The 15861-nt window shown below is 32.8% G+C and overlaps 2 protein-coding genes across 8 annotated transcripts; both read right to left on the bottom strand.

Annotated features, from left to right (window-relative positions):
* Window positions 1–288: 288 nt before the first annotated feature.
* Window positions 289–8513, bottom strand: LOC124421793 (cGMP-specific 3',5'-cyclic phosphodiesterase). 6 transcript variants are annotated; one of them, XM_046957406.1, is made up of 14 exons: window positions 7583–8513; window positions 7039–7258; window positions 5839–6056; window positions 5443–5720; window positions 5093–5329; window positions 4379–4736; window positions 3810–3979; window positions 3473–3695; window positions 3298–3372; window positions 3185–3223; window positions 2667–2948; window positions 2218–2594; window positions 1701–2137; window positions 289–1475 (listed from the first exon to the last, which is right to left on the bottom strand). In XM_046957406.1, the coding sequence occupies exons 3-14, from the start codon at window positions 5890–5892 to the stop codon at window positions 838–840; spliced, it is 3168 nt and encodes a 1055-aa protein (XP_046813362.1). In that variant the 5' UTR covers window positions 5893–6056; window positions 7039–7258; window positions 7583–8513; the 3' UTR covers window positions 289–837. The 6 variants fall into 6 exon arrangements, with proteins under 6 accessions (XP_046813362.1, XP_046813363.1, XP_046813364.1 ...); XM_046957407.1 differs by having other exon boundaries at window positions 7039–7876; window positions 7985–8513; XM_046957408.1 differs by having other exon boundaries at window positions 7039–7876; window positions 8181–8513.
* A 2136-nt stretch (window positions 8514–10649) lies between these two features.
* On the bottom strand, window positions 10650–15233 carry LOC124421790 (synaptic vesicular amine transporter). 2 transcript variants are annotated; one of them, XM_046957401.1, is made up of 7 exons: window positions 13786–15233; window positions 13302–13511; window positions 12857–13123; window positions 12614–12654; window positions 12321–12467; window positions 11935–12256; window positions 10650–11805 (listed from the first exon to the last, which is right to left on the bottom strand). In XM_046957401.1, the coding sequence occupies exons 1-7, from the start codon at window positions 13877–13879 to the stop codon at window positions 11588–11590; spliced, it is 1299 nt and encodes a 432-aa protein (XP_046813357.1). In that variant the 5' UTR covers window positions 13880–15233; the 3' UTR covers window positions 10650–11587. The 2 variants fall into 2 exon arrangements, with proteins under 2 accessions (XP_046813357.1, XP_046813358.1); XM_046957402.1 differs by having other exon boundaries at window positions 12932–13123.
* Between the last annotated feature and the right edge of the window lie 628 nt (window positions 15234–15861).

The raw sequence follows: 15861 nt of genomic DNA, 5'->3' as shown, positions 1-15861 counted from the left end.
GAATGGAAATATGCTCTTACGTCTTTTCGTTCATGTTACATATCGAGATACAGACCGATATGTAGACGTATCTCATCGATCATACATTTTCATAATTATATACGCACGTGTGTGTGTGTGTATGTGTGTCTGTATATGTGTGTGTATATGTACGTATGTATGTATGTATCTATGTATGAATGTAATATATAGATATATGTATATACCTAGTCATATCTCGACTAAGTATAATTTCTAGTTTCTACAAATGTACTGTCTTTCTTTTTTTTTTTTATTTGTTTTTCTCTCTCTCTCTCTCTCTCTCTCTCTCTCTCTTCTCTTTCTGTATGACGTATCCATTTTGAAAAAGAGAAATACAAGTCCAGCAGTTTTTCTTATATTAATCATTTTATAGAAAGTTTCACACATTTCAGCACAAAAAATCAATGATATTGGGCGGGCTAAGAAGAGGGATGGGGTAGTTATGGGTAGGATACGACGACGGTGTTTAATAGATATCGTTCGACTGTCCAAATCGAATTTCCGATCGTTCCCGATTCTATTCTATTTTGATTCTGATATTTTAAACTCACGGAGTAAAAGTAGTCCGTCTCGTTGGAATTGTTAGAACGAAATCACATCGTACCGGTTTGCGATGATCCATCGATCGTTCGACGTAAGAACGAACGACGTTGGATTTTTTTTCTTCTTCTGTTTTGTTTGCTTTTCTTTTTTTTCCCCTTTTTTTTCTTTTTCTTTTTTTCTTTTATTTTTTTTTTCTTTTTTTTTTTTTTTTCTTTTTTTTAGGAAGGACAAACATCATTCTGGTATACTCTCGAGAGTAGTAGTCGTGAGCCGTCAAATGAGAAGACAAAGTTTATTACGACTTTTCCTTTCAGAAATCAATACTTTTGTTTTACTAGTGTCCTCAGAATTAGTCTTTACGTAAAGCGATTTACTTAGACGTTGTCTGACACCTTTGCTCAATGTACGACCTCCTTTCCTAAACGAGGTGAATCTAGCTAATGCTGATTTTTCTTGAACTTGATCCTTTCTATCGGGATGGGTACAGTTCAAGGTCGTTACAGTGAACTCAATGTCCCTTGGCTCGTAAGAAACAAACTCTTCGACTGGTTCTTCGATGGTATCGCGATCTATCCAAGTCAATCCCATTTCAACTTTTTCCGCTAAATCCTGCCAATGTCTTCTATTCTCCTTGGTACCTTCGTAAAGTGGCATAATCCATGGAAACGTTTCCGCCATAACTTTGTACAACGGCATACATATCTCGTCGATAAAACCAACTTGCATCTGCGGCAATTCGTCTCTTCTCTCTCTATCCATCATCGCTACCGGTTGTTGATTCAATTGCAATCGTTCCAAATCACCCTGATCGAAAAATTCATCGGCCACCAATTTTGCTACTCTATGTTGAACTTCCCAAGGTTTTGCTATCGCGCTAACATCACATGCTGTCATCATCATACCGCATAACACTGGTGAACAAAGTTAAACATAAATTATTACTTAAAAGTTATTACGTCAGGATTTACGTTTAATAGATGGTAACGTTAAAAAGTTAAATTTATATTTATGTCTAATCAATGAATCAATTCGATTAAAATAATAGAGAAGAGAAGAAAAAACAAGGAAAAGGAAAAGAAGACGAAACGAAAGGAAAGAGAAGAGGAAAAGAAGAATAGTTTTTGATTGATACTAACATTCTTTCTTTTCCTCGCTTTGCCAATCAAATTCACCATCGTCGATCAGCTCCATGAAACTATTCTTTTTCTTAAAATACATCGCTAGATCCGTCGAAAGTATAGCACTTTCGACCACCTTCATAACTCTCCTATAATCTTCCATAGAAAGATTTTGAAAGATATTATTGCTATCCGAGTTCAATATCATGACACATTGATCGAAATGATGATGTTCCATAGTACTTGTAGAGTACAAAATGGCAAGTGGTGATTCCGTTTTTGTTTGGAATGCATTGTTCGTACCACGATGATCAAGATCATGACAGAGACAGGCTACCAGTAGTCCGAGAATCTCAAGGTCGGTCATGAATTGTTCCATTTTACCTGTTTTCAGCATTGCGAACATAGTTTGTGCTACGTTTAATGCGTGTCGCCAGTTGTGATATTTCACTGGCCTGAAATATAGTAATATTTATTTAAAAATTTGTTCGATCAATGACAAGAAAAAAAAAGAAAAATAAAAGTTTACGTATACCTGTAATTTTTCTTCACGCTTAAAATCCATCTGCAAAGGATATCATAAGGGATGTGAAATTTATGAATAAGATTGCACTGTTTGAACATTCTTATGGTTGCTCTGCACGTGTCGTCGTCTGTTAAATCAAAATCCGTAAAGGTGAAACTGTAAAGATTGAACTTTTCAGCAGATGGAATAGAGTCAGAGGTTAACTTCAAAGCATCATCATTGTTGGCCGTCGCATGATAACTAAGACATTCCAAAGCGACCTTTTGCTTTGCCATTAGTTTGCAAGCTGATTCGTACATTTGTGTGTTGTGTATACCAAGACCACAAAATATGGCAAATGCTTCGAAAATGGAGACATCAGAATCGGTGAAGGATGTACCATTGTCCTATTTATGAAAAAATATTTAATTGATTAAATGAATACATTGATAATGAAAAATAATTATTCGAACGAATACCTTATTAATCAATTGGGCAACACCTATCACAGTTCTTTGACCATTAGCAATCGGCATACAGAGGATACTTCTTGTTGATTCCTTTTCAGTTTCCACAACATCTTTCTTCAACCAACTTGTAACATCTCCTATGTTGAGAATTTGTCCAGTAGCTGCAACGTATCTTGCGATTTGACCCAATGGACTGGAAAGATCATTGGTACTTGGTCGATACACCCGTGCCTCTTGTGTTTCGTTATCCATTTCGAAGATCATAGTGAACTTACTGCTTTCGATCGAACTCTACGAGACGAATAATAACGTTGTAAATTAAATCATTTGTACCGATTAATATACCGATAATTCTCTCGCATAATATATGTATATATATATATATATTATGTAAAAATATATTTTTAATATCACACACGTATATACATACAAATATATGTATATATGTACCATTCGTATTTTACCGTTATTAGCTTTATCTATCTCACAGATATATCGATTATTTCATAATAGTTTCGAAGGCTTACGTGCTGCTGAAAGATATCCTCCATATCGATGTTATTGCTCTGTGCCGTCGTTAAAGGGAAGATAATGATCAGACTCGAGAATCATGAATACGTGTACCATTGTACTTGCTTACCTCTCTCCTGGACAATGGTTTTCTGTTTTCTTGAATCGATTTACTGGGTCGCTCGACGATCTTTTCGAGATGACCCTGAAATTAAAAAAAAATCTTAGTTATCTATCCGGTGTCCTTCCTACGAAATGATTCTATATCTTACGTTTAGTTTCATTTTATATTTAGATATATTTACCGCCTCGCCGCAATCCAGATCGAGCAAATAAACCGCACATCTTTCGCACTTCAGCAACTCTTTTGCTTCCGTCATAATCTTCGTTACCAAACATTCGAGATTGTTTTGCTCTTCGAATATATTCCTCGCGAGATTTAGTAAAATTTGGTTCCTCCTATATTCCTGCACGGATAACTCAAATAGTTGTGCATTTTGAATCCCAATTCCACAGAAGGTTAAATATCTGCGTGAAGAAGATAGATAATATTTTTCAAAAATATATTTCAAAAATGATTCGCCCTTTCTTTCTTTTCTTTTCTTTTTTATTTTTTAATTTCTTTTTCTTTTTTTTATCTACCTTTGAAATACTTCCACGTCTCTTTCAGTAAACTCGTTGCTTCCATTGGTCTTGTTGATGATCTGTGCGACTCCAATAACGTCACCCTCGTAATTACAAATAGGCATCGATAGGATAAGCGTTGTCTTGTAACCTGTACGCATGTCGATGGCACTATTGAATCGTGGATCCTAAAAATTCATAAATTTCTTTCTATGTTATTAGAAAGAAAAACGTGAGTTTCAATATGTGAAAAAAATAATCAGATAATTAGAATAACAATACATTCTTTCCTTTAAATTTCTTGATAAATCGATATACAAATATGTTTGATATTGAAGGAACAAATTTTTTTTTTTTTTTTTTTTTTTTTTTTTTTTTTTTTTCTAAATAATTAGATAAAGAAAAAGAAAGATTTCAAAAATGTCTCGTATTAGTTGCTATATCTTCGACTTTTAGATAAATCAATATTCACATTTGCTGACATATTTAAACCTGAGATATATTAAAAAAAAAAAAAAAAATAAAAAAATAAAAAAAAAAAAATAAATAAAAAGAAACAAATCTCTCTTCGAACTTTCACATCTAACCTTATAAGCATCCTTTATGTTGATTATCTTCTTCGTTTCAGCTACGTAACCGGCGATACCCACGCCGAAAGGTATCTTTATCTCTTCATTTTTTGCACGTTGAACAGCTTCCTCAAGTTCTGTATCCTGAGTAACGTCAAAAAGTTTAGCAACCAAGTATCTATCCTCGAGTGGACCTTTTGCAAGAAAGAGACTTCCTCGATCAGCATAAGTAAGTATTCCAACGTTGACCAAAATTTTGTGACAAAGTACGTTGATATCCAGCTCGTTCGCTACGTCCCTTATGAGTTCCATAAATAGGTCGTTTTCGTCCAGTCTATTGAGTTCCTCTCGGCGACCCATTAACGATATAGAAGCCCTAAAATCCCCAACATGTTTGAGATAGTTATTACGTTGTAACAAAGATATGAATCTACGGATGAGTTATCGTCCGGCTATAAAATAGACATAGGAATTATATTACTTGTTCCTTATAGTTCCCATGAACATTCTATTTAAACACTTATATAAAGAACGATACCGGATTGTATATTTGATTAGCCGATTTTATTTAAAACGTTTATATGAGAGATTGATTTTATAAATTTAAGATTTTATAGAATATAGATCGTATGAAAAATACTTTATATGTTATCAATTTAAAGAAGATTTATCTCTCGGTTATTTAATACAACATTTCTCTAATTTGTTTATTGTAATTTTAATGTAACTTACCTGCTTGGACTTCTGCTACGTTTAGCCGGTGAACTCGTCGATAGCCACGTTTGAAAGAGATCGGAAGTGACGCTGTTACGTTTCGGTCGATTCAAAATACCTTCCTGGTCTTGACAAGAAGTTGAAGTTATTGACTTTGTACGTTCCAATCTTGGCGTTTGCAATCGTTGTCGTAATTCCAAACTTGCCTTTTCGTATAGCCAACTCTCAACTACGTTTGGATGAGCCTCCATGTATCTGTTTTGTTTTCAGTCATGTTATATTTATTTATTTATTCCCTTCATACGTCGAAACGTTGATAAATCTTTTCTTTTTTTTCTTTTTTTTATTTTTTTTTTTTTATTTTTTACCTTCCAACTCTGTCCATTGTCAGGCCATCGTCCTCGTCGTATTCGTGTATTGTGTCCTGCTGACAAGAGATCCTTTTGGTCCTACAGGGCCTCCTCTCGCACTCCTTTATATCAGTCTTCATACTTGTACTTAAAGATAATTTTGATTCCTCTTTATCGTTCTTCGTATTCACTTGAAGATTTATTTCCAAATGATCGTTATTTTCATCACCCCTTTCCGATGTTCTCGAAGAGATCCTCATAGTTTCAAAGTTCCCAAGATTGTTGTTATGATTTACCTGTAACGTCAAAACGTAATAACGTATAATGGTGGGAACAACGATCAGAACTGATTATCTCGTCAACGCACATATATATATATATGTGTGTGTGTGTGTGCATAGGTATGCATTTTACCTCCATTCCCGTTGCTTCCGACAATTCCTCTTCCATTTCGTCTTCAGTCTCCATCTCACCTGTACCTCGTTGATCCGTCTTTCATTAGAGATTTCCTTTTATATTTTAACAAAATTTTCACGATTATATTAACGACGGAAAGTTCAACGTTTTCAGGGAGATATCGATCCAATATTTTGGTCGACTCTTTGTTATCATATATTTCTTGATTTTCAAGCCTAAAAAATCGATTAGTCCAGGTAAAGTTTATATAAAGATTTAATATCTTTTTTTTTATCGTGGTATAAGAATATTGTTTTTTTTTTCTTCCTATTTTTCTTTTCATTTCTTTATGAAAGAAAAGTCATTAAAAAGAAAAGAAAAAAAAAAAAAAAAGAAAAAGAAAAAAGGAAGACCGTACGATTGGATTTTTACATAGGAGACGAAACAAAAGAATAGTAAATGGTGAAATCCATTTCTTGAAGGATAAAGTGACTAAATCCTCTCGGCTTTCACGAAAGACATTTAAATTTCTCAAACCTCTCCCGCCCCCTTCCCTCTTAAGGGTGGAGTGGTAAGGTCGATGCTGTCTCACATGAATTTCATACGAGTATAGACATACGCCTATATGATCTTCCATTTTTCTTCATCCTTTTATTTTCCATTTTTCTTTTCTTCATCTCTCTAGTTTTTATTTATTTTTTTTTTCTCTCTTTTTTTATTTTATTCTTACTTTTATTCCGGGAACAATGACTAGTCGTGATTAATCATCGAATTGTGAAATTATTCGTGATATTTAATATTAATTATTAGGAATTCTATTGGGAAGAAATAAGATGGAAGTTAGCCGTACTATCATTGATTTATCCCTATCCTATGTATTTTTCTTGTTGTTGTTGTTGTTTTCTTTTTTTTTTTTATGATTATATTTTGTTAAAATTCTACGATTTTATTTTTTCAAATTTTTTTTTACATTGTCACTAAAATATCAATATATATATAGAAGGATTGTATCTCGATAATGAACTTGTAACTTTAATCATATCGATCGTCATAATAATCAGTCAGATAATCGGAAACGTGTATTTGAAAAAAGGAACAAAAGAGAAAAAGAAAAAAGAAAAGAAAAAAAAAAGAGAAAAGATAGAAAAAAAATAAATTGGCGCGATATGGTTTATCGATCGATCACGATAACAAAAGCATAGTGATAAAAATGTATACCTGCAACCACCTCGTTACAGTTACACCGCATCGTTCGTGTTCGTTTCGAAGGATCTTCGATTAAATCGACTCGTGTAAAATTACACAGTGATAAACACGGACACACGTACACGCACAGTAAAACAAACAGTACACGCTTTTACATCGAAGTTCATTTACTATTGCTTTAGGAACTCTACTTTAATCGACTTTATTTTCAATTTAACCAGTAAAATCACATCTGCAATCACATTCCTCGAAGTTATTAATTGTTCTTAACACATATCATCGTTACTATTATTATTATTATTATTATTATTATTATTATTATTATTATTATTATTAATATTATTATTATTATTAATATTATTATTATTATTATTATTATTATTATTATTATTATTATTATTATTATTATTAATATTATTATTTAGGAGAGATCAAATAGTGATAAATTTGTGCGATAAAACATTTCGTCGATTTTAATGACAAGTTTTTCGCACGCCTGCATCGCATTCTTCCAACACGTGTCTTGGTCCATATATCCTCTCGATTTTGCTCGTACCGTAGAGAATATTCCTCTTTCATCGTCATCATCGATCATTTTCTTACTTTTAACTCTTGGCTTGAACGATGTAAAAAAAAATCTCTAACTTTCGTATTATCTCATTTTAATAAAACACGTTAGATTCTATTGAATATAATTAAACAATTCAAAATATTATTCTAATAATCGTCGTAATAGATTGTCACTATATTGTTTCTCAATTATAATTTCCCGCGTTATTTCTATATCGTTGCAATATCTCGATCGTTCATCGAGGATCTCACACATTTATCATTTCAATCCGAAGACATTCTAAATCACGATTAGATAAAAAAAAAAAAAAAAAAAAAAAAAAGAAATGAAACAAAGAGAAAAAAAAAGGAAAGAAATCATTGAAACACAACAACACTATTAATTCACATTCGATGACACGTTCGCCAGGTTTTCTTCTTTGAAGTTCATCTATTCTTAATCTCTCTTTCTCTTTCTCTCTCTCTCTCTCTCTCTTTCTCTCTCTCTCTCTCTCTCTCTCTGTCTCTCTGTCTGTCTCTCTGTCTGTCTTTCTGTCTGTTTCTCTTTCTCTTTTTTTTTTCTTTCTCTCTCTCGTAACTCTAACCTCAAGGTCGGAGGAGGAAAGAACGAGGATCGATCCTCTCTCCTCGACGATCTGGAGGCGCGAATACGATAACGCATACTGTCAACGAATTCTTCGACATGTCGAGAGATAGGTACTCTCTCTCTCTCTCTCTCTCTCTCTTTCTCTCTCTCTCTCTCTCTCTCTCTCTCTCTCTTTCTCCTTACGGTGAATTTGATTTTGAGGAAAGAGGGGAGAATTTGAGGGGATATGTTGTATTGGTGATACTTTTGGTGAAAAAGAGAGGAAGAGAGAGAGAAGACTCGGAGGGATAGCCTGGACCGAGCGAAAGCTCCGAGCTTACTGAAGGCAACCCACCGATGGGTGTTCTTCAAACACATCGAGCTTGCCCGGTTACGCTCTCTCTCTCTTTCTCTCTCTCACACACACACACACACACACACATACGAGAGACTCCGCTGCTACCCCTGAAGCTTCCAACGAATAGAAAGAGGGAGAAAGAGAGAGAAAGAGATAGCGAAAGAGAAGGAGAGAATGAGAGAATGAGAGAGAAAAAGAGAGAGAGAGAGAGACTAAAGGAGGGAGGATACCGGCTTCGATCGTTCGTCTTTGTGTATATATGTGTCTATGTATGTATGTATCTACATATATATATGTGTGTGTGTGTGTGTGTGTGCGTGCTCGCAAGCGCACGTGTGTTAGTTCAACTCTGCGTGGAACGCGCGTGTCGAGCTTCTCCGCTGGAAGATCGATAGTGAACGGAGGAGAGCACGGCTCCCGGACACAGCAGCAGCAGCAGCAGCATCATCGCCATCGTCCCACCGTATTCACTTTCTATCCTTTTTTTACTCCTCTTTCTCCATCTCCTTCTCTATCTACCTATCTACCTATCTACCTATCTACCTACCTATCTACCATCGAGATTTTCCGCCTAAAATTTTCCAAAACCCTCACGTTCGATCTCTCTCTCTCTCTCTCTCTCTCTGTATATATATATATATATATATATATATATATATATATATATATATATATATATATTATCTTTATCTCTGTATCCATCTCTATCTCTTTTTTGTGTTCATTCGTTACCGTGCTGAATCGATTTCAACCTCGAGTCCCGGATTCGATCAAACTTTTATCTATGATCCTAGATCTTTTCTTCTTAATTAGATTCGTGATTAATTTTCATTAACAAATATATTCGTCGATCGTTGATAGAGTTAGATTTATAATGTTGGAATTTCTGTAATTTTGAAATGAGTTTTAGTCTTCTTTTTATGTTATTTTTATTAATTTCCTTTTTTTTTTTTTTTTTTTTTTTTTTTTTTTTTTTTTTTTTTGAAATATATCTCTACGAAATATGTGTCTCCGAGAAGATCTATCAATCTTCTGATGTGTTTCATTTTGGAAAAAATCGTTAAAAATTATCCTGGTTAATCGTATATACCTTTTTGTGTTAAATATAAAAAAAAAACAAAAAAAAAAAGAAATGAGGCATTAGATTTGCTACGTAAAAAGTAATGTCTTGTATTTCGTCTTGCAATTAATAATATCGTTAATTATTTGTATAGTAGAGCAAAGGTGTTCATCATGTTAAGCATCAAAAAATTCGTCGTCGTCGTCGTCGTCGTCGTCGTATCCCGAAATTGTTCCTGTCCTTCGATTCAAGGGCTGCAACCCTTAAGAGGGTCGTTTCTCGCTACCTACCATAAAATACAATGTTCGAGTGAGCACGTAGGTGGGCACTTTGTCAGGGACAACGAAGAAACTCGCCGAGGGTTCGCAGTTTGGATCGTGGCCAGCTGACTTGGAATTGGAAAATAGTGTCGCGAATATTTTCTTCTCGCGATGGCGATATTTCGGTGTAGAAAAAGTAGAAATTTTTGTCGTATTCCATTGAAGAGAAAGAGAAAAAGAAAGAATGGAAGAAAATGAACGAAAGAAGGAGAGAGAGAAAGAGAGAGAGAGAGAGAGAGAGAGAGAGAGAGAGAGAGAGAGAGAGAGAGAGAGAGAGAGAGAGAGAGAGAGAGGGAGAGAGTCAGCTCTCGAGATGAAATCGAGAGACACGTTAATAAAAAAGAAAAGAAAAAGAAAAAGAAGAGAAAAAGAAAAGGGATGACAATATCATCTACTTTCTATTCTAATCGCCTTTCGACATATTTTTTTCCTTCCTTCTAGCTGTCCTAACTACTTTCCTTCTTTCTTTTCTTTTCTTGTTTTTTTTTCTTCTCTATTCTCTTTCTTTTTTTTTCTCCTTGTCAACCTGACTCTCTTTCGTTTTCGATTAAAAAAGAGAAGGATAGAAGAATGACGTGTTGGGTCATGGCAAGATCTCGAAAATTAACGAGCATACTCAAGTTTCTTTACTGCCGCAATGAATCACGGAGATTTTGAAATTGCCTTGATTTCCTTTTTTTTTTCTTTTTGTTTTTTTTTTTCTCTAGACGGCGAAAAAAATTGGAGTGTAGAGAAAACACACATAGAGAGAGAGAGAAAGAGAGAGAGAGAGAGAGAGAGAGAGAGAGAGAGAGAGAGAAAGTGAGTAAGCGAGTGAAGATTAACTCATACTTGCATATCCTACATTTGATACATCAAAAATTGACGTCTTTTAATATTTACTGATAACATTAATGCGATCTCAATATTTCAAATTCAATTATGAATAAGCCATGTGTAGGCAAAGTAATGAAGGTTAAAAAAAAAAAAAAGAAAACGAAGGGACTGCTCCCTATGTCTCCCTTTTCTTCGCGTATTTTATTTTTTATCTTTTATTTTTTATGTTTTATTTTTTTAATCTTTTTTTATTTCTCCTTTTTATATCTTTTTTATTTTTTATTCACCCTAAATAAAGAGAACGTCCCTCTTACGTTCGATAAATGTCGTCAATGCGATAAGCATTGAAGTTTACTTCGATGTTCGTTCGGGAGACTTTATGTGTAAATAAAGTATTAAAATTTTGTTCGCCCACGATACTTCTTGATGACGGTGATAACCATCGTCGGACGTCATTAACATTTCTTAGAATTTTCATATAAAACAAAAGTCTTCATACATCGTTCAATTCCATTCTATACAATTAATTTATATATTAAATTAGTATAACAAACAGATATAGATTTTATAGTCACTTGTATTACTTAAAAACAATACACTTTTTAATATTATAGAGATCGTTGATAATAAATTGCAACGTCGTGTAATTTCAATAGAAATTTCTTGTTGAGAATTTAAGAGATGATCTTTTTTTTTCTTTCTATTTTTCTTCCCGTTTTCCTTTTTCCTTCTTTTCTCTTTTTCTTTTCTTTTATTTTTTTCTTTTTTTTCTTTTTTTCTTTCTTTTTTTTTTTTTTTTCTTAAGAAGAACTTCGTCTGTTCGATGATAAATGTGAATTTTCCAATGAGTTTAAATAAACTTGATTTTCTCATCAAAGATCGTCGTCCAAGTTTTGAAACTTTTCGTATTTCATTAGACCTTTATGGAAAGTGTCGTAATCCTTTTCTTTATCCTCCTTCGATAAAGATTCTTTTTCTCTTAGAGCAAGAAATAGAAGTATCGGACAATAGATTATATTTGCCACACCTATGATCCTCATGACCCATCGAAATCCAATTTCCCTTACCAACTCTCCGCCTGTGATTGGTCCTTCGATAGAAAAAGATATAAAAAAGTTTGTTTTTTCTTCTTCTTTATCAGAATAAACTTCTTTTAAAGAAATTTTATTTTAAAGAAAGTTGAAAAAAGTTTTCAATATATATATAAGAAAATATTTACCTAGAAAATAAGCAAGGCTTACAGCGACCTGTTGAATCGAATAAACGGGGCCGTAATTGCCATTTTGATCAACTAAATTAGCCAATAATGGTACCAAAGCAGCATCAGCTATACCAATGCCCAAACCCATTCCAAAATGTGGAAATATCAATTGCGACATGGTCAGTGCCGATGGTATCAAAATGGCGCTGATGCCAACCAGTAGCATGGCTAAGATGGCGACTCTACTGCGTCCGTAACGGTAAGCCATCATACCAAAAAAGTTTGTACCTATTAAATATCCAACGCTGTCCGGTATGAAGACTGTTCCCAGCTGCCATTTCTACAAGGAATATAATAATATTGAAATGAATGTATTTTTATTGTCGGTGTTAAACTTTGTTTACCTTAGGTTTTATATGGGTACGAAGCCAAATTGGTAAACAGGGTTCCAATATAGCCATTGGTGAAGTCGAACACCAAATTGCACCAGCGATTATAATAACAAATGGATCTGATAATAGTTGTCTCCAGTTTGTTTCATTGTTGGACGACTTACAGGATAATAGAATCATACATTAAAATCAAATTGATTTTAAATCTAATTAAGATTATAGAGATAAATAAATTGAATAAAATTTAATTAAGATTATAGAGATAAAATTCACTTCTAAATTAAACCTTATTAATTAAAACTTACCTCTATGTCAGTCTGAATGTCGAGTGTTGATATTTGCAAACCTGTTGAAAGAAAAAAAAAAAAAAAAAAGAAATACGAAGAATTAACAAGAGATAGAAACATGTATGTAATAAGAAAATGAAGTGTCTGTTAAAGAAAAGAAAAAAAATATAAAAATAAAAGAGAGAGATAGAGATAGAGAGAAAGGAAAAGATAAAAAAGAGAAAAGTAAAAGGAGAAGTTAAAAATAGGATACTCCTGTACATATCAAAACGACGATGAGGCAGGAGACCAGCAAAAATGGTGCCATCTTTCCTTCCAAATCATAAAGAATAGAACCTATCGGATATCCAAGAAGAACACCCAAGGCGATACTTCCAAGAACGAATCCCATGATCTCTGATCTTTGATCTTCTTCAGGATATTGTGAGGCTACCAATGACATCCCGGATACACCAATGCAAGCCGATGATATCCCTTGAATGCTTCTTGCCAGGAAAAGTATTTCATATGTTTGTCCAAATGCAAATACTGTAAAAAAAAAATAGAAGAAGAAAAAAAAAAAAGAAGAAGAACAAATGATTCCAATTTACACTGAATTCTTACGTGAATACTTTCGGCAATCAATTGCCTATAATTTTAAGAATTATTGATATATTTCAAAATAAAAAAAATTTTCTATCATCGTCTAATTATACAGCGTTCTTACACAGTGCAACCAATAAGAGACAAAGATTTCCCAGAAACAAAGGTCTTGCGTATCCAAAAGCACCGGTGAAACTTCCAACAGCTGGATTAAGAATCAATTGGACGAAAGCCTTCGAACTAAGAAGGAAACCAACTTTACCATTCTCATCTTCGATAGCGCTGGTACTATTCTTTCCATCGAGGGAACAAAGATAGTCTGGGATGATTGGCACTGAAAAAAAAAGAAAAAAAAAAATAAGACAAAAAGTAAATAAATAAATAAATGAATAATCATATCCATTTTCGTTAGCCCTTTCTCGTTAGCCCTTAAAAAAAAAAAAGGATTTCTTTACGAAATCCTTTCAAGAACGAAAAAATACCATCATCAAGGTGTTTGTACATTTTTCTTTAAATTATATACATATATATATATTTTATATACATATATATATATATATATATATATACAATGTAAGAGGACATTTAGTAGAACCTTTCGTATTTACCGACCACCGTTAGAAGCACGTTGTCTAAGAAGAGACTAACATACACTACTGTCACGATGATCATGCGAGATCTCTTCAAGTTCTCCAATGTCATTCTGACTCATGGATGATGTCGTAGAGCTTATTTTTTATTTAGTTCCTTTTTTTTTTCCAAAAAAATTCACAAATTTGTGTTCTCAAGATCGCATGGGTAAATGTGGCACGTGTTGTGATCGATCGTTCAAAATTATGATTTCCAATTCTTCGATCGAATCAATCACACTATTTTATTCTTTTTTTTTCTTTTCCCTTTTCTTTTCTCTTACTTTTTTTTTGGTCTTTTGTTTGTTTGTTTGTTTGTTTGTTTTTTTGTTATTTTTGTTATTTTTGTTATTTTTTTTTCTTTTTTTTTCTTTTTTTTTTTTTTTACGTAATTGTATTATTGAATATACCGAAAAAAATTCGTTTCCTTGGAAACATAAATCTCGCTTTTCGTAAGAGCATTCTAAAGGTAACTGAAAAGCCGAACACCCACGATCAAGCTTTTATACGGTCTTTCGAGCATGCTCGTCCTTGCGCAGAAGCTTTTACACATTACGTAGGAGAAGGGCTCGAGGATACTCGCGGCACTTTCACGATCCGTTGCTCTTCTCGATTTATCATTATTATATACTTGCTTATCAAGGTACACCAGCCATCCTTGCTTTCTTATCGAGCTTAGATACTTATGACTCGCCATATGATCTGGAAAGTAAATCGTGATATTGATAACGTGAAATGTATAAAAAGGGATGAAGCCGAATATGATTTTTACTTGCTGAGGAATCGATCGAAATAAATTAAAAAAAAAAAAAAAGAAAGAAAAGAAAAGAAGAAGAAGAAGAAGAAGAAGAAGAAGAAGAAGAAGAAGAAGAAAAAGAAAATTCTAATAATAATGATCGCAATGAAAATGAACATTGAAAAAAATTGTGACGTTCGTTTGAAAATATTTCTGAAAGGTTAAAAATTTTTTACACGAAAAACGTCAAATAATCCTATTGCAAAATTTCCGTTTGTATTAATTAAAACTTTTTTTTTTGCGAGGAATTAATAATAAATATACTTTGAATCCTTCGATGGAAAACATTTGGTTCGCATAGTTCTTACGGCCCTGTCATCGATATTTTCCCGATGGGACACACACCTGTGCCTCGATTGTAAAATTACGATCGACCATAATGCAATTTTGGAAGGGGGAACGAATTGATTCTATACTCTGACGTACATGGGACTACGTTATCTTCCTCAATGTGGACCATCTCTCTCTCTCTCCTCCTCTCTCTCTCTCTCTCTCTCTCTCCCTTTCTCTGTTTCACTCTCGCATACTCGTTTTACAACTTTCGTTAACTTAATTTCCTACCTATGCGAGTCTATAATTAAAGTAACGTACACGTTATACCGATGAAAATGATAAAAAAAAAATTTTAATAAACGCGTTTAATTATGTTTCAAACATTTTATTATAAATAAATAATTAGATTGCTATATATATATATATATATATATATATATATATATATATATATACATATGTATGTATGTATATGCAGATTGATATTAATTAAGAAATATTTTATTTGTTAGGATTAATAGAAAAAAATTATATATTAATATAAGTTTCACAATTTCATGAAGATAAAGGACATCGATTATGAACAGAAGAAAGTAACGAACATTGAATATATCAACGAATTGAATAAGCTATTATTAATTTTATTATTATAAAATAATTTTACTATATTTTTCCTTTTAATATATAATGATAACAGCTTTAGTAAGATAGTAATTAAACTTATTGTAAGATAGTTTTGTATGTTATACAATTTTTTCATTATCTCTTAAGATCATTTACATTTAAAAATGCGTATTATTACGTACAATAATATTAAACTAATATTTCGTCAATTGATTAAATTTATTTCTATACTTGTTCAATAATCTGTTTTTTTTTTTTTATATTTTTCAAAACAATTGATTGAAATATGGAATTAATTAAAAAGAAGTACAAGGTGTTCCATAGAGAAAAAATGAAAGAAATCAATGAACTTCCGGTTTAAT

Source organism: Vespa crabro, chromosome 2 (genome assembly GCF_910589235.1).
Source record: "Vespa crabro chromosome 2, iyVesCrab1.2, whole genome shotgun sequence".
In the NCBI taxonomy this organism is placed as follows: domain Eukaryota; kingdom Metazoa; phylum Arthropoda; class Insecta; order Hymenoptera; family Vespidae; genus Vespa; species Vespa crabro.
This window is presented reverse-complemented; position numbering and strand designations above follow the sequence as displayed.